General features: G+C 40.6%; 1 protein-coding gene across 2 annotated transcripts in view; it reads left to right on the top strand.

Annotated features, from left to right (window-relative positions):
• Positions 1-15,951, top strand: part of FGL1 (fibrinogen like 1) — a 40,236-nt gene continuing 24,285 nt past the window's right edge. Inside the window, exons 1-3 of one of the 2 annotated variants that reach the window (XM_066573405.1) lie at positions 1-163; positions 2,284-2,395; positions 11,280-11,355. In XM_066573405.1, coding sequence (XP_066429502.1) covers positions 11,290-11,355 — 66 coding nt within the window. In that variant the 5' untranslated portion in view covers positions 1-163; positions 2,284-2,395; positions 11,280-11,289. The remainder of the gene's footprint in view (positions 164-2,283; positions 2,396-11,279; positions 11,356-15,951) is intronic. The other variant, XM_066573406.1, reaches the window with a different exon arrangement.

Genomic DNA, 15,951 nt, shown 5'->3' with positions numbered 1-15,951 from the left:
TACAGTATCTCCATATTATGGTCTAGGAACAGTTCATTTGGTGGGTCTGTTACTGCGTGTTTTCCTCGTGAAGGAACGAAGACCAAGGATATATTTATCATAACCGCACGCTGCACACATAACTATCGGTATATCATCAAATTCAAAAGGACGGTATAAACACGTAAGTATGCCAATATTAATCACTTTTAATTACCTTTTTAATGCCCTGCAAACTTCATTACGCTTATGAAAATACTAAAGCATGTTAAGGAGGTATAACAGAATTCATGACATTCACACACTTGGATGACTTGGTCAGTTATGGGCTTGCAGAAGAAAAATATGACAAACATGACATAGACTTAACTATACGGACCATCATCACTTCATGACTTTATGGTGATGTTTTTTTAGTGATTGTATTAGAACTACTGAATGTCAAATGGCAGTTTATCAACTTGTATTTACTGTGCAGGTTACATAACTTTGTTGGTCTCATCATTGTAGACCAGGTGTATTCTGCACGCACTGAGGGAGATTTACTAAGCAAAGTGTAGTGGCCCAGTACATACATTCCTGGCCCCCTCCATAAATGTCATACATGTAATGTCTTGTGTTGGTGCGCTGTGCAAATCTGTCTAGTGATTCTATTATATGTATTGCACAGCTGCAGCGTATGATGGGTTATGTGTTTGCAAAAGCCTGGAGATTGCCTGTAAATTATCAATTTATGTCCTGTCACGAGGTATGAATGAGGCTATAAATGTGAGTGTGTGAGAGCGGGAAAGCAGTCAGAGATTCTTCTGGGTTCCTGAGGCTTCAGAATGCCAGGGTGCCTTCAACCCTCATGTGGTGAAGAATGGAGGAAGAAGAGAGATTTCCTGACAGTGTATGTTCCAGAGATGAGAGAGGAGTGAGCCCCAATTGAAGAGAGAGAGTGTGAGCAAGAAGCAGATGCCAGTTCCAAGGCCTAGTGCAGAGGTACTCTTTATTCATGTCTTTCTTACACGGCCGTCCTCCAGTCTGGGATCACCGCGTAGAGGTGCACCCATTTATTTGTCAAATCCTGCCGTCCTGAAGTCTGGGATTACCGGGTGGAGGTACTCTCAAGTCTGTCTAATACCTTTACTGCAAATCATTGTGATTAGTGCCTTGTATGCAAGAAGTTGTTCCAGTAAAGTTTTGCCAGGCCCTGATCGTTCCCAGGGACCTGAGGTACAATACTTCTGTCTGCGGCTCCGGTGGGTAAAGGAACAGTGGCCTTCCCTTGACATCTATTATCCCTGTTCTCAAGTTTATTGGGCATCCCTATCCTAGGGGTGTCTGGAAGAGGCCCAGCACTGCCCTGGCTGGGAGGGAGCGTGGTAAGTGCCGCCATGAGAAGCCAGCACCTTTCGCCTCCCAGCTTCTCAACCTACGGGACACTGCACAAAGCCGCTAAAATTCTGCTGCAAACCGTATCAAAAAGATGATTTATATGACGTGCTCCAATTTGGACACTTTTTGAAAACTGTGAAGCATTAGAACAGGGCTAAGTAGTAAAAAGCTGGCTTTCATTTACTAATGACTAATATTTTGTTTCACATGTTTTACTTAAACAGTTTCCACAGTGGTACTTTCAGTGGTTATTCAGATACATTATGGGGACATTATGTTGAATGCAGTAATATTGCATGGTAATAGTAGGAGGGTGCTGAGCTGCAATACCAACACAATCTGGGAACAGGAGTAGTGCTGTTTATGTGGGAAAAGGAAGACCAGACCATTCATCATGCAACCCCTTTAAATAGCACAAGAAAATGTCATGTTTGTTTTTCATATTTTAAATAGTATAAATTGCTAATTTTCTGAAATAAAAAACCCAGAAATTCTGCAAAATACTCACACATTATCTGGAGAAAGGTGACAGGTTCTCTTCAAAGCACCACTGCCACGATGTATAATGGATCACAATGATTGAACTTGATGGACCTATGTGTTTTTTCAACTTATGTAACTACTAGAACGTGGAATTTTAGATAAGAGTATTTATAAGATGGTCTAAGGGGTTAAAAGTACAGGACTACAGAATGACCACCGTATAAACTCCCCACAATATCCAAATTCTATCAAGATTGCATTTAATTTACGTAATGCTGAAACCCCTCCTCTGCACATTTCATGCATTCTTCACTTGCTTTACTATTTGATTCAGTTACTTGTTCTTGTCCTGTATTTTGGAATGCTCCACTCACATTATGCTTTTATTGTATTCCCTGTAAATTTGGATAATCCGAAACATTCTTGGCCCCTGACTCATAGCAAATCTGTTACTCTGTTTGTTGCTCAACTGAGCAGCGCATCGAACAGAACTTGGAAAAACCAAGACGAGAACGGAGTAGAGAAAGAGACGTCTGTAAAGTCTGGCAGATAGGTAAGCTAATATGCTCTTTTCCATCACAGCTCTGTTTTGTACATTTGTCATGAATGGATTGTGACTTGCCAGCATGTTTTCTAGTTCTCAAGGCTTCACCCTTGGGAATTATTTTAATGATTTTGGCATTTATCTTACAATAGTATTATGCTGGTTGCGTACTTACATCTCTAACAATAAAATAGATGCATGGATGTTATTTCTGTGTATACCATACAAGAGTTAATAATACATCAACTCTAAAAAAGTGATGACTTATCCTCAGAACTAGTTAAGGTATTAGTAGCTGTTAACAGAAACAGCCGCTTCACTATATGTATCCACTAGACACCTAATGCAAATCATTATTATCTGAATCTCCATACAGATCTAGCAAACATAAGTGCTAACTGCACAAAGTGCAATACCACCTAATTGGAGAGATCGTTAGTATAAATGTACCTGCACATGGTTGCTTCCCATCGCCGCTGTTGCTGGGTAAGCTCTTCTAGCAGTGCCGCTGTATCGGTGATGCAGTAGGTGTCTGTCAGATAATGAGTGAAACTCAACTTGAAAATTACTTTTTCCTTTATCAAGGAACAAGGTAGATGAAGGAAAATATAATTTCCATAAATTGGGCCACTGCAGTGGAAATTAAGCTGTCTGCTTCCTTCATAAAGCAGCTCAGTGTAGCGAACTGCCTATTGGCGGGGGTCCTGGGCAATGGAGACCCACCAATCTAATATTGATAAAATATTGTGAGGATGGGATATCAATTCGTTTGAACGAATTTTAAACGATAATTGTTATGTGTAAACGGGCCATTAGGGCCAGTTATTATCAGTTTGCTATTACCTGTTCAACATCCGCTATTTGCTTCATTATCTGATATCATCATCACGTTCCATGTGTGCCATCATCTGGTTACCATCATTCTTTTTTTTCCTGTCATATTCTTGCGTTTATCTTACCTACTTGTGTTGGTACATGCTTCATATTACTGCTCATTCAACTATACGGTTTTACATAATACAGCTCTGCTGCAACTCCTAGGGCTGACTATGGGGAGACACTGCTCATACTTGGGAAAGGAGACTACTGTATGTGAAGTCCATGTCTGCGGTCTTCTGTCCAGGTGTTATAGTAACTAAACTTTTTTTTCTCTAAATCAAGAGTACAAGTACGGATAAGAAACTTTGTATTATATTTTATAACAAAAAAATGCTACTTTCTCCACCTATCAGACCCCTTTCCTCCTTTCCTTGCACAGATCACTTTCTCTAAATTTACTAATAGAGGTCAGCACATTGAGAAATCAGGTTACATTCTAATCTTAGAAGTCTATGGAGGGAGTAGGTGTAGGAGGAGGAAGCTGCTGGACAGAGATAGAGGCAAAGAGACTCTGCTGCAGCTTTAAGTAAATGTTTTATCTCACCACAGTGCTGAATTCACATTCATACTACTCAGCACTGCTGTATAATGTCCTCCATGCTGCTGTTATTGAGGGCATGCTACAGAGAGATAGATGAGCAGGATCTTCTCATCTTCATGTGCTGTGTATGGGAGATATAAGGAAGTATCATAAGGAAGAACATAAGGAAGTTTTACTTGCCTTCCTCCATATTAGATTCCAGGTCTTGGGAGAGCGTTGAATCAGGTCCTGTATGAATGCTTGATCACCTGATCTGTAAAAGGGTCATTGAGCAGTATCTATCTATCTATCTATCTATCTATCTATCTATCTATCTATCTATCTCGGATATTAGACCCTTAGAAGAGCTGGCTTAATAGAGTTTTTTTCAAAGACCATCGTCAAAGAAACTGAAGGTCATATGAATAAAGGATGCATATAATGTTGGATCTGGAGGTAGTATGGGTGAATGAAGGGAGGGCAAAGGCTTCTTTCAGTAAATTATTGGGAAAGAGCTTGTGTGTGCTATAACCCACTATATCAACAAACTGAAATAGACTCTTATCATACCACAATTTAGATATTACACTGGTCAGGCCATCAGGAAACAGAGGAGTAAACAAGAAGGAGGTCATAGACAAATGTCTCGAACAAAGGGGGAACTTCCTTGAAGAGATGAGACAAATATTTCTAGTAAAGGCCGTAAGTGCAAGAAGGGAGGTTTTCAATTTAATATGAGAAGTAGACCAGAGGAGAAAATTAGGATGCATTGGTGCCATCTGCAGCTTTTTCACCTCCATGCACCTAGTAAATGCCCTAAGATTGGACCAGGCCAGAATACGTCAGAGCTGCGCTGCCCAATAGTATTTTGTGATGTCAGGGAATGCCAAACCATCTCTACTCTTATTAGCAATAAGGACAATTTTTGCTATTTTATGGGTTTATTGGCCCATATAAAGCAAAGAGAGGCGGTAAAAATATCCCTAAGCTCTCCAAGTGGGACGGGCCCCGGTACGGTCTCAAATAGGTACATTACTTTAGATAATAGACACATTTTAATGGAACAAGATTCTCTCTAGCATAGAGGAAGGGAAATACACTTAGACAGAAGTCACTTTATCTCTCTAAACAAAGTAAGGAAATTATTGGATTATAAAGAGGAATAAGAGATTGTTGCTAGGATTCCTAAATATTTGATTCTGCCAGCGATAACTATAATTCGCTTTGAGGCCGTCTGGTTGAGTCCGAGGTAGGTTTATAGGCAGAGCCTCAGTTTTAGTTATGTTTACTTTATAGCCTGATAGAACATTAAATTCGCGAAGGAGGACATGAAGTTTGAGGTGGGAAATATGGGGTTGCCTCAGGGTCAAAGCTCGACAATAAGACTTCTCTAGCTTCTGCTTTCATGGGTAGGGAGTCAGGGAGGGAATATAGTTAAGAAACAAACTGATGAAACCTACCTGAAATCGCTGCAGGATCATAAAGAAAGTTACCACTTAGTCCCTTTAATAACTTGAGGGGTCCACCGCTCCATATCGTAGTCCACCGCTTTCGTAGTTGTCTAGCTAGCGGGGTATGCACTTTATTTCCCTGTTTATAATATCACTCTCTAAAGTAAAACAATGGTTTTTCTGTGTTGTGTACTGCAAGATCCCTAGGTTTAGCCCTGTCATCCACAATCTTCCTCAGGGTACATCTGGATTGCACAGAGATTATTCTTATCATCAATGATCGTAACTGAAAGCTAAAAGTTTCTTTCCAATGGCAAAGATCATGTTTATATAGGAACTTAAAGAAATACAATGACCCCTCATAATAGTCTTGTGTGCCTCCCATAAAGTGGTCATGGACGATATTGTACCAAAGTTAATACTAAAATAGTCTGCAAGGAGCTTTTTAAGTTTATTCAAGTGTTGTGGTTTCCTAATTAAAATCTCATTGAGCCTCCAATGGCATTGTCTGGGCGGGGTAAAATTTGTTTTAAGTTGGATGGAAATTTGTGTATGGTCAGACCATGTAATTACTCCAATACCAGCATCCTCTAGTAGCTTCAAAGCCATGACGTTCTCCCCAAAAATAATCAATTGTGGTATGTGTACCACGTTGGGAGAAGTAAAAAGAAAGGAAACTTGTGGTAGGATAATTAACCCTCTACATGTCATAGCATGAGAATTTCCAGAATGTTACACAAAAGACCCTCAAGAGGGTACATTGGGCAGAACTAATTAGGGCACCTGTCACTGTTAAAGTAAGATACTGTATTGGAGTGTTAACCCCTGAGGGGAAGCTGTACCACTGTGCTATATATTCCATAACCGAACATTGTATGAAATGGTGCTGATAATAGTCAAGTGTCATTGGCATTGTTCTTCCAGAATTATTTCCTACGGCACACAAAGTATTAACCTTAAGACCTAGTTAGCTACAGTTAGCGACAGCTGATTCTAAGTAAAAAGATTCAAGTACGTAACCATTATTGCTATTGCTATTATCATTCCTTATTCCGTGTTTAACAGTAAATATTGTAAACTTTGGTTACTCCACCTGCTGCTTCATATTCTGAATCCTGCGTCGAAACACCACTGGTGACATACACACACATAGTAGCTTATTCCAGAAGATTGTTTGAAAGTTTAGGTATTCTAATACAGCCACTCCACCATCAAGGCTATTTGTGCTGTTTTCTCCAGTAGTCTTTATTTCAATGTTTTCCAAAAGTCTTCTGCCCCTTTAGGGCAGGTTCACAGGAGCGTAATTTCATTGCGTATTACGAGCGCATAATGCGGGGGTTAATGGAGTCAATGAAAGTAAAGCATTTATGATGTGAATTGTGCATCCAAAATGCTGCGAGAAAGCTACTTGCATTCTCCTGTGAAATCTTGTGGTTTGGGGTCAGGAAGGGTATCCTTTCTCCTTAACGAGAGCTCTTAGAAGGTGTGGGGAAACTTAGAAGGCCATCCATGCTCCTCTTGGAAATATGCAAATGCAAAGCTCGAACAATGCCTCTACAGCAATATCGTTTCTCCTTAGGGAGATGGAACTTCCCATTTGTTTCCCAGAGGAGCATGGATTGCCTTATAAGTGTCCTCACACCTTCTAGATGTTCTCCCTAAGGAGAAATGATACCCTTTCTGATCCGCATCTGTAGGCCTCTCATTAGCCAAGCCAGAAACCTGCTGCACACGGATGAAGGTCAATTGTCCTGAAACAGTCTGTCTGTGCATGGTTATCAGCTCCTTATGGAGAAGGCTCTGGCTTTGACTTGTAACTTCCAGTCATTGTTAAAAAGTCTGATATTGAGACCCGACGGGATATGATAAGTTCTATCGCACTTGGGCAACATGGATAGACACACGAAATACACCCAGGTTTTCGAGATGGCTGGACACAGGTAAATGCAAATGAATGTGTGATATACATATAACTACTGGTAAAGCTAAAGATAGATTCGGGATGCCCCCCCCCCCCCCCCTCACAACCCCCCCCCCTCTTCCCTTGTCTTCCTTTCCATGTCGGTTTGTACCCACCCTCCCTTTGTTAATGTCAATGTTAATTATAAGAAATAATACACATAGGAAAAATATTTAGTTCAAGAAGTTTTATTGGTTGATTCTGTATAAGAAAATTTGAAAACATTGAAGGCCTCTTTTCACATGCGCGAGTTGTACAGTAACATCAAGTCTTCCCTTATGTGTTACAACTGTACGAGTTTTGTTAATGAAAAAGCAATAAAAATACTTTGAAAGAAAAGTCTGATATTGACTTGTAGGAATACTGCCTTCCAATATGTGGCGCTGTAGAGGTATTATTCCATCTTCTCATTTGCATGTTGTGGTTTTGCAATACTGTTTTCTATCAATTGGCTTCTACAGGTGAAGCACATCACTAAGCCAGGTCATTTCACAGCAAAACGTGCGTTTTTTGACAGCGTTTTTGGTGTGTAATTATCATGCACATCAAAAGCACAGTACAGATGCCCTGGAAATGCAGTAAAACTGAGCTACCGACACCATGTGGGAACACACCCTCAAGTCTTCGCTCACCCTGCTACTGTATATTGACTTCAGCTGTTTATGTACTTTTTATTATCCTACGCTCTGTCTTGTAGCTGTTGTCATTCTTCGAGGTAGTCTCCAGTGCTGTGGCCTACGAGCTCTCTACAGTCATATCTAATACTGTTTTGTAGCGGTTGACTTTATTACTCAAATGGTTATCAGTAAATATCCAGTATATCCCTTAAGGATCCACTAGTCCCATAAGCATAACATATGACCAATTTAGATATCTATGAATTGGATTGAGTACCCAATCTATCACCTTTTAAAATGCTTTTCAGAATTTGGATACCGTTATATATAGTGTAATGTGCCATGTAGCCACCAAGAGGAAAAAATTTATGCGGTTTTATCGCAAACTGCTGCCGTATTGCAATGTCGTTTTCGGGCTTACTGCTTTTACAGGTGAAAAACACAAACAACGTGCTTTACCTATACAAGCCTCGCAGTACATTCTATCCTGGACTAGTAAATAAACACCACCACAAGTATGGGCACACTTACGCTATAAAGCATACAAATGATGGAGATTCAAATGTAAACTCAGACAGGATGTCATAAGTATTTCTGTAACTAAATAATATTCAGTTTTCATGCTTTAATTCAAATTTATTTCAAAATTCTCCGCAATAAGATGTCATACTTTTTTTTACACATCTCGAATTGCAAATAAATGACTTCATTTAATTAAATCAAATACAGGCTGAAACTTGATCAACCATTAAACAGAGTAACTTTTATGGAAACTTTCCAATTAGCAACCTGTCTTTTTGACATGAAGTCACAGTGCATTTGTTAGCTACTTGAGCTGTAAATGAACAGAAACCAAGTAGAAGAAGCAAACTGTGTCTAACAGTGATGTCTGAAGCTAACTATTGCATAATTAGCTTTAATAGGAATCATGTGTGTTTGGACAAATCTACGCCCATATGATTTGGCCCAGGTGCTGCCGTTCCTCTGTTGGATACCAGACCAACATAGCAACCATTTCTCATGGGCGAGGGCAGAATGTTTAATGCATGCGACACGATTTATAAGGAGGGATTTTCATTACTCTAAATAAGCATTTGCCTTTCCAGATGTCTCTTATTATTGCTCATTGGTCACAATTAATGGTTTCTGATCTCAGCTGTAACATTACATAATGAGACCTGAGTAAACACAGTTTTGGAGTTACTCAACTGCTTTCACAATCAGCTTTCTCTCACAGAAATGATGCATGTTACATGGGCACCTTGAACCCATATAATAATGTGTCTATATCTTGCAAAGTGTTTCCCCAAATCCATATGATAAATGAACTGTCACTGTTTTAGCTGTGAGTCGAGAGGGGTACCGTCACTCCTTAAGGAGAACACCTAGATGGTGAATGAGGAGACTTATAAGGTCGTGCATGCTCCTCTGGGACATATATGCAAATAAGAAAGATGAAACAATACCTCTGCAGCGCCACCCATTGGATGGCAACATTCTTTCAAATCAATGCCATGCCAGGTTCTACTGCACACTGATGAGGGGCAAAAACCCAGAAAAAGCTGTCTTTGTATGGATTCTGGCTTGATTTTCAATTTCCACTCATTATTGCATAGACCTGTATAAAGGGTCGGACATTGATTTGCAGGAATGCTCCCATCCAATAGGTGGTGCTGCAGAAGTATTGTTTCATCTTCCTTATTTGCATGCTTCAGCTGTCACTCTCCAGCCCCACCCTATCAACTCTTAACGCCAACATTAAAGTTTTTTGTACAAATGCTTTGCTTCCTTTTGCAGATTCCATATACCAGCTAATGCTTAGTGTTGCTCATCTTCTGATTTTTGCAAAATGAAATCGAGTTAGTCCAAACGGATTTTTTTGGCGAAAATTGCAGGAAAATTGAATTTCCCATAATGCCTGCTGATAAATGCAGTATTTGTGAATGCTCAGGAGGTGATAAGGGGAGGTACCATAAATGAAATAACATAGCGCTTTAATTCATTTCACTATGGCTCTGCAGTTTGAAAGAGGAGATGTCCACTTGCCCCTCTTCTAAAGCTTTTAAGCCCAAATGATAACCCCTATGCTCTGGCCCTCATAGTCCAATACCTGCAATAAAAATTCCTGGCCAGTTCAAAGGGTTTTTATTCCCTTTTAAGAAATTAACCATATAGATGCCAAAACCATACAGTTATTACATTTTCATTACAACTGTTACGTTCTTTCAGACTGTTGGGGACAACGACCTAAACAAATACAACCTAAATAAGGGCTGAAAGGGAAAAAGGGGAGTTGACACCAACACCAAACATACATTATCCAGAAGTGTACACAAACACCTACAGGGAAAATAGGAACATCAGACCCAACACCACAGCAAATGGCCAAATACTTACCAAATGTGCTAAACAACCAGACAGATGAAAATATCTATAAGTAAATAAGTACAAGATATTGGTTTGCTTTTTGGCCAAAACACATAAGCTCACAAGCCCACATCAAGGGTCCTCATTGTCTTGTGAGTCCCTACACTAACAAGACAACTACAACACAGGGGGGACCCTGCCTACAAGCGGGGTGATCGGCCCATTATAGATGGCCCCATGCTGGAACCTAAGCACCAACTGTCACATAATACACACTGAGCAGGACCTTGTTCACACCGAGTGTAGTCCACACCTCCAGACATACAAAAACATGACTTTTTTCACACCTAAAGGCTGCTCACCTCACAGACAGAAGGAAACCCCACTCAGTACCTCATGCATGCATAGATAAACAGAAGCAAGTGTCCCCACACCGCAATGAGAGTGTCAGATGCCAATCTGACGTAAAAGGAAACTAGTGTAAAATATCAATCATCTGACCACGTCAGATATTTGGAAGCTGCACCTGATAAAAGGGGAAGAGAAGGAGGCCGCAGAACATGAAAACAGGGAGATCAGGCGTCCAAACCATCTTCAGGTAAGGTGGGGGGAGACTACTCAAACTAGCAGTATGCATAACACCAAGTACCCAGAGGAAATGATATGCGTAAATGGATAAATGTCCAGCAACTTCTAGCAAAGTGTGCTCGGACTTATCTGCACAGACCGGTGGTTATTGGCTTAGTGGAGCAATCTACATACCCTGCCAGCTCAATCATCCCACACCCGTGGAAGTATGCTCCTGGTAACCTATAGAACTACATGTCCCAGGAGCAATGTGTAACAACAACAACTCTGGGTGCGGCTATGTTGCTCTGAACTGTGAATTGCAGGTCCAGAGACTTACTTTACAGCAAGTAACTGGGCATAAAAATAAGCCATAATACACAACTATTTCAATGGCAATGCTACATGCCCTATACTCTGTTACTTCCACAAATGCATTTGGTTATATGCTGTTTTTTTAAGATAAGTGTATGAATGATTCAACTTACTAATTGGTTTAATACTTTAATATTATATTTTGTTATCTTCCTAGATTTGTCACAATGGATAATTCCGGTTTCTCTTATAATGTTGTATTCATCATCACACTCCTTATTCTTCCATCAATGGTAAGTTTTGTGTGTATGAAGAACATTAGAAAGACAGTTGGGCAGATTTTCTATTGAAAATGCAACAGAAAATTGACTTACATGCTTTGTAACAAGGTAATTATGTATTTTAGACACTTGATGTGTCGCGTCTGAAAGGGGGTTGGCTTCACAAGAAAGGGGCATTGCCGTAATGTAACCTTGTATGCCAAAATTTTAATTCGAAAAACTAAACGGTGGCATAAACTTAGACTAGGCATTCTAAAGATGCACCAGATTCATCATTCAGCATGAACTACTGTGATAAATTTGGTGAATTTTAAGCCCGTCTAAGTTTGCACTGCTAGACAGTATTAGTAAATGCGTCTCATTGTTGTTTATACTGGTGCTAATTATGGCTAATAGTGGTATGCATTATGGTTGGGATCATTTTGTCTTGCTTTTGTGGACACTAGCAGGCTCTGTATGTAGGCACATTCTAACATATACACCAATGGGCCAGTAAACTTTAATGGGCAAACTAGTGTTAATATGAACTCAAAGGGGTTGTCACTAGAGATGAGCGAGTATACTCGCTAAAGGCAATTGCTCGAGCGAGCATTGCCCTTAGCGAGTACCTGCCCGCTCGAGACGAAAGGTTCGGGTGCCGGTGCGGGGGAGCGGTGAGTAGCGGCAGTCAGCAGGAGGGTGCGGGGGGGGGGGGGGGGGGAGAGGGGGAGGGAGAGATCTCCATTCCATTCCACCCCACTTTCCCCCACAGCTCCCTGCCCGCCGCCGGCACCTGAACCTTTTGTCTTGAGCGGGCAGGTACTCGCTAAGGGCAATGCTCACTCGAGCAATTGCCTTTAGCGAGTATACTCGCTCATCTCTAGTTGTCACACAAAATCAAGTCATCTTCAGTCCACAAGATAGGAAATAACTTGCTGATCACAACTCGGCCTATCACAACTCTCAGACTCCCCCACTCACAGAGATGGTAATATTCTCGACCTAATCTTCCTCCGTCTCTGCTCTTCCTCCCACTTTACTAACTACCCCCTCCCACTCTCGGACCACAATCTCCTCACCCTCTCCATTAGGCACTCTAAGATCACCCCAGACCCCCCCATCTATTGCACCTCCAGGAACCTCTAGACCGTCTACACCCAACAGTTCGCCAAGACCCTACAGTCCTCCTTGTTCCCCATCTCTCTCCTCTCATGCCCCAACCTAGCTGCTGAATATTACTCCACCACCGTCAGACATGTCCTAGATGAAGCGGCACCACACGTGACCAGAACCATAAACTGCAGACCACGACAACCCTGGCTCATACCCCAAACGCGCTTCATCTGGCAGTGCTCCAGATGTGCTGAACAGCTGTGACAATCCAAACAGCTGGTGGACTTCATCCACTTCAAATTTATGCTTAAAATCTACAATATCGCCCTCCATCAGGCCAAACAAGTCTTTCTCCTCTGCTCTGTTCTTTATGGGTAGAGTTATTTCTTGCTGTACCTCTTTCTCCTCTGCTCTGTTCGTTGTGGGTGAAGTCATTTCTTGCTCTACCTCTTTCTCCTCTGCTCTGTTCTTTGTGGGTAAAGTAATTTCTTGCTCTACCTCTTTCTCCTCTGCTCTATTCTTTGTGGGTGAAGTCATTTCTTGCTCTACCTCTTTCTCCTCTGCTCTGTTCTGTTCTTTGTGGGTGAAGTCATTTCTGGCTGTACCCCTTTCTCCTCTGCTCTGTTCTTTGTGGGTAGAGTCACTTCTGGCTGTTCCTCTTTCTCCTCTGCTCTGTCCTTTATGGGTAGAGTCATTTCTTGCTGTACCTCTTTCTCCTTCTGCGCAGGAACCAGTACCAGCCCCCCCCCCCCCCCTGCGTGAAAGCCTGGTAATGGTTCCCGAACAGTATGGGTGCTGGTTGACTCCTGATCCTCCTGCTTCTTTGGGTCACATGCTTCCATTATTCTGCTTCTGCAGATAAACTGAACATTTCTTTTCCTTCAACATTCTGAAGAGTTACTTCTACTCTGTTAAGGAAATCCTCACCTTCCTTAATGAGTTTCAATGTAGCTATTTTCTCCTGAAGACTTTGCACCTTTTCCTCCAGTAGAGACACAAGAAATATTAGCATATGTGCATCCATTAACATCTGATCTGTTTAAATATTGAATTATTTATCCTGCATAGTGAACTCTATAAAATAATACATAATACTAGAAGTGCCTTTTTATAGTCACCTTGACTTCCCCCAAAAATTAAATAAAAGTGATGAAAACATCTTCTGTACCCCAAAATGGGAGCAATAAAAACTACAGTTCACCCCACATAAAAAACAAGCCTCCGCACAGTGCCATTGACAGAATGGGTTTCAGCATATGGCAATAGAAAGCATTTCTTAGAGTTTTTTAAAAAATTTTTAAAGTAGTAAAGCCTAAAACAACATCAAACAGAAGAAAGGCAAACTGGAGTGCAGGACTTGTAGCAACATATATTTTTATTAAATATGGAAACATCATATATCCTAAATGAAAAGACATACACATACTCACAAGTATAAAAACACATTAAATCAAAGAATCCCCACATAATGATATAAGTCCCTGAGAGCATAACACAAATCCAAATAGATGTGTATCCTTAGGTATATCCAGGGCAACAGCGTTCAATGCATTTCTAGTATAACCCCTATCTAAGAGGGAAAAGCAAAGTGCATGTCCCAGATAATGCAAAGGGTTTTAAATACCTGTCAGGGCTCCTCCACACTGGCGAGGGCAATATCAAGCCGTGACTCATGGCCCGATATCACACTTACCACCATGTGAAAGCCCCAGTGATGCGAGGCGTTCTAAAGTGAAAACAGCCTTGCATCACTGCGGGGATAAAGGGAATCCCCTGCTGTGTCTGTCACATCTGTGGCAGAGGATCGAGGAGTTCTCCCACTGCTTCCAATGTGGCCAGCGCTGCTGATGCCAGCCCCATTGAAAACAATGGGCAATCTCACAGAAAGATAGGACATGCTGCAATGTGTTTCCCACATAGCATTGCTGTGCGATGCCAGGAATACATCGCTAATGTGAATGAACCCATTCAAGAGAATGGGTTTCATACCTGTGCGAGAGTTGCACGTCCCTCAACGCGTGATTTTCACACCAGTGTGAAGGCGCCCTAAAGAGTATAAAGCTCTTCAAAGTTTCACCATAGTGTGGGAAATAGGTCTATTTGATTTAATGTTTTTTTGGATATAGGAAGTTTCTATATTTAATAAATATATATAATTTTACAAGTCCTGCAAAGTTTGCGTTTCTTATGTTTGATATGTATTATATGAGGGACTTTTTATTATATGCATGGGTTATATGAGATAGATAATATCTACCCCTGATATTTGATTTATGATGCCCTACAGCTTTGTTAAACTAAATATAAAACAATGTATAAACATGATATTGCTGTAATCATATTGAATAAGCTCTTTTACACGCAACAATTATCGCTCAAAATGTGTTCAAACGTACAAAAGTGAGCAATAAGTGGTACGTGTAAATGTGAAGCCGTTGTGCACTATTCATTCACTTGTCGTTTATCGCTGAGTTCCAGCCTGCATAAAAAATAGTCGTTAGGTAGTTCACTTTTCGTTTAAATGGCATTTGTTCAGTCTTATGAAATACTTGAGGGGAGGGGTGATTGTTCGCTGTGCTAAAACACAATGGCTACTTGTTTACTCATGCGTCAGTAGACAATGGCTTATCTTCACACTAATTAAAACCCTGCTGGCCAGAGATTCCTCACATAAACACATGCCCACATGAGCAAATGACATTTAGTGTTTTTACTTTAGCTAATGAGGGAAATGAAGAAGATTTGAAACGATTATCTGTATGTTTAAATGCTCAGCATTTGTATGCAAAAAGTTGTTAATTCGTTCAGCTGTTCAGTCATTCAAACAATAATCGTTGTGTGTAAAGGGCCTTTGTGTGTAACATGTCATTTGTACCATACCATGCAAAGCAAACCCCTCTTATTATGTTGCAATTCTATTTTTTTTTCTTCTATTTCAAAATACTTAAACATTTTTACAAGGTTTCCAATGCATTATATGGTACATTAAAAAAAAATACAAACCATCCCACAAAAAACAAGCCCTCAGGTAGTTGTCTCAATGAAAAAATAAAAATGTTACGGCTCTGGAAAGGTTAGGATGAAAAAAACAAATATGAAAACCTGAAAGTCGGCTGGTGTTAAAGGGGTTTTCTGGGGAAAATATATTTAATGACTTATTCTATAGTAGATTGGTTAGGGTCAGCCACTTGGGATCCTGACCTTGACTGATCAGTGTTTGGTCGACTGCTTTCAGCAGATGAACAACTACTGAGGACATATCTTAATAGTATTTGCCTGGAAAATCCTAAAGCTGCCCATATAAGTGTGGCCTTTATCCAACTAGCTCTACATTAAACCTGTCATTAACTGTAATTAAAACCACAGAAAGGGAAATGTCAAAGAGACAAAAAAATCAGAGAGAGCGGCTCTCTGCATGTTGGGAGATAAGTGGTGCATATGCCTGCCCTCTTCTATTGGTATATCAGTAAGTATATGGCCGCTCTCTGTGATTTCTTTTTTTCTCTGTTTGATAAT

This window comes from Eleutherodactylus coqui, chromosome 7 (assembly GCF_035609145.1).
Source record: "Eleutherodactylus coqui strain aEleCoq1 chromosome 7, aEleCoq1.hap1, whole genome shotgun sequence".
NCBI lineage: Eukaryota > Metazoa > Chordata > Amphibia > Anura > Eleutherodactylidae > Eleutherodactylus > Eleutherodactylus coqui.
This window is presented reverse-complemented; position numbering and strand designations above follow the sequence as displayed.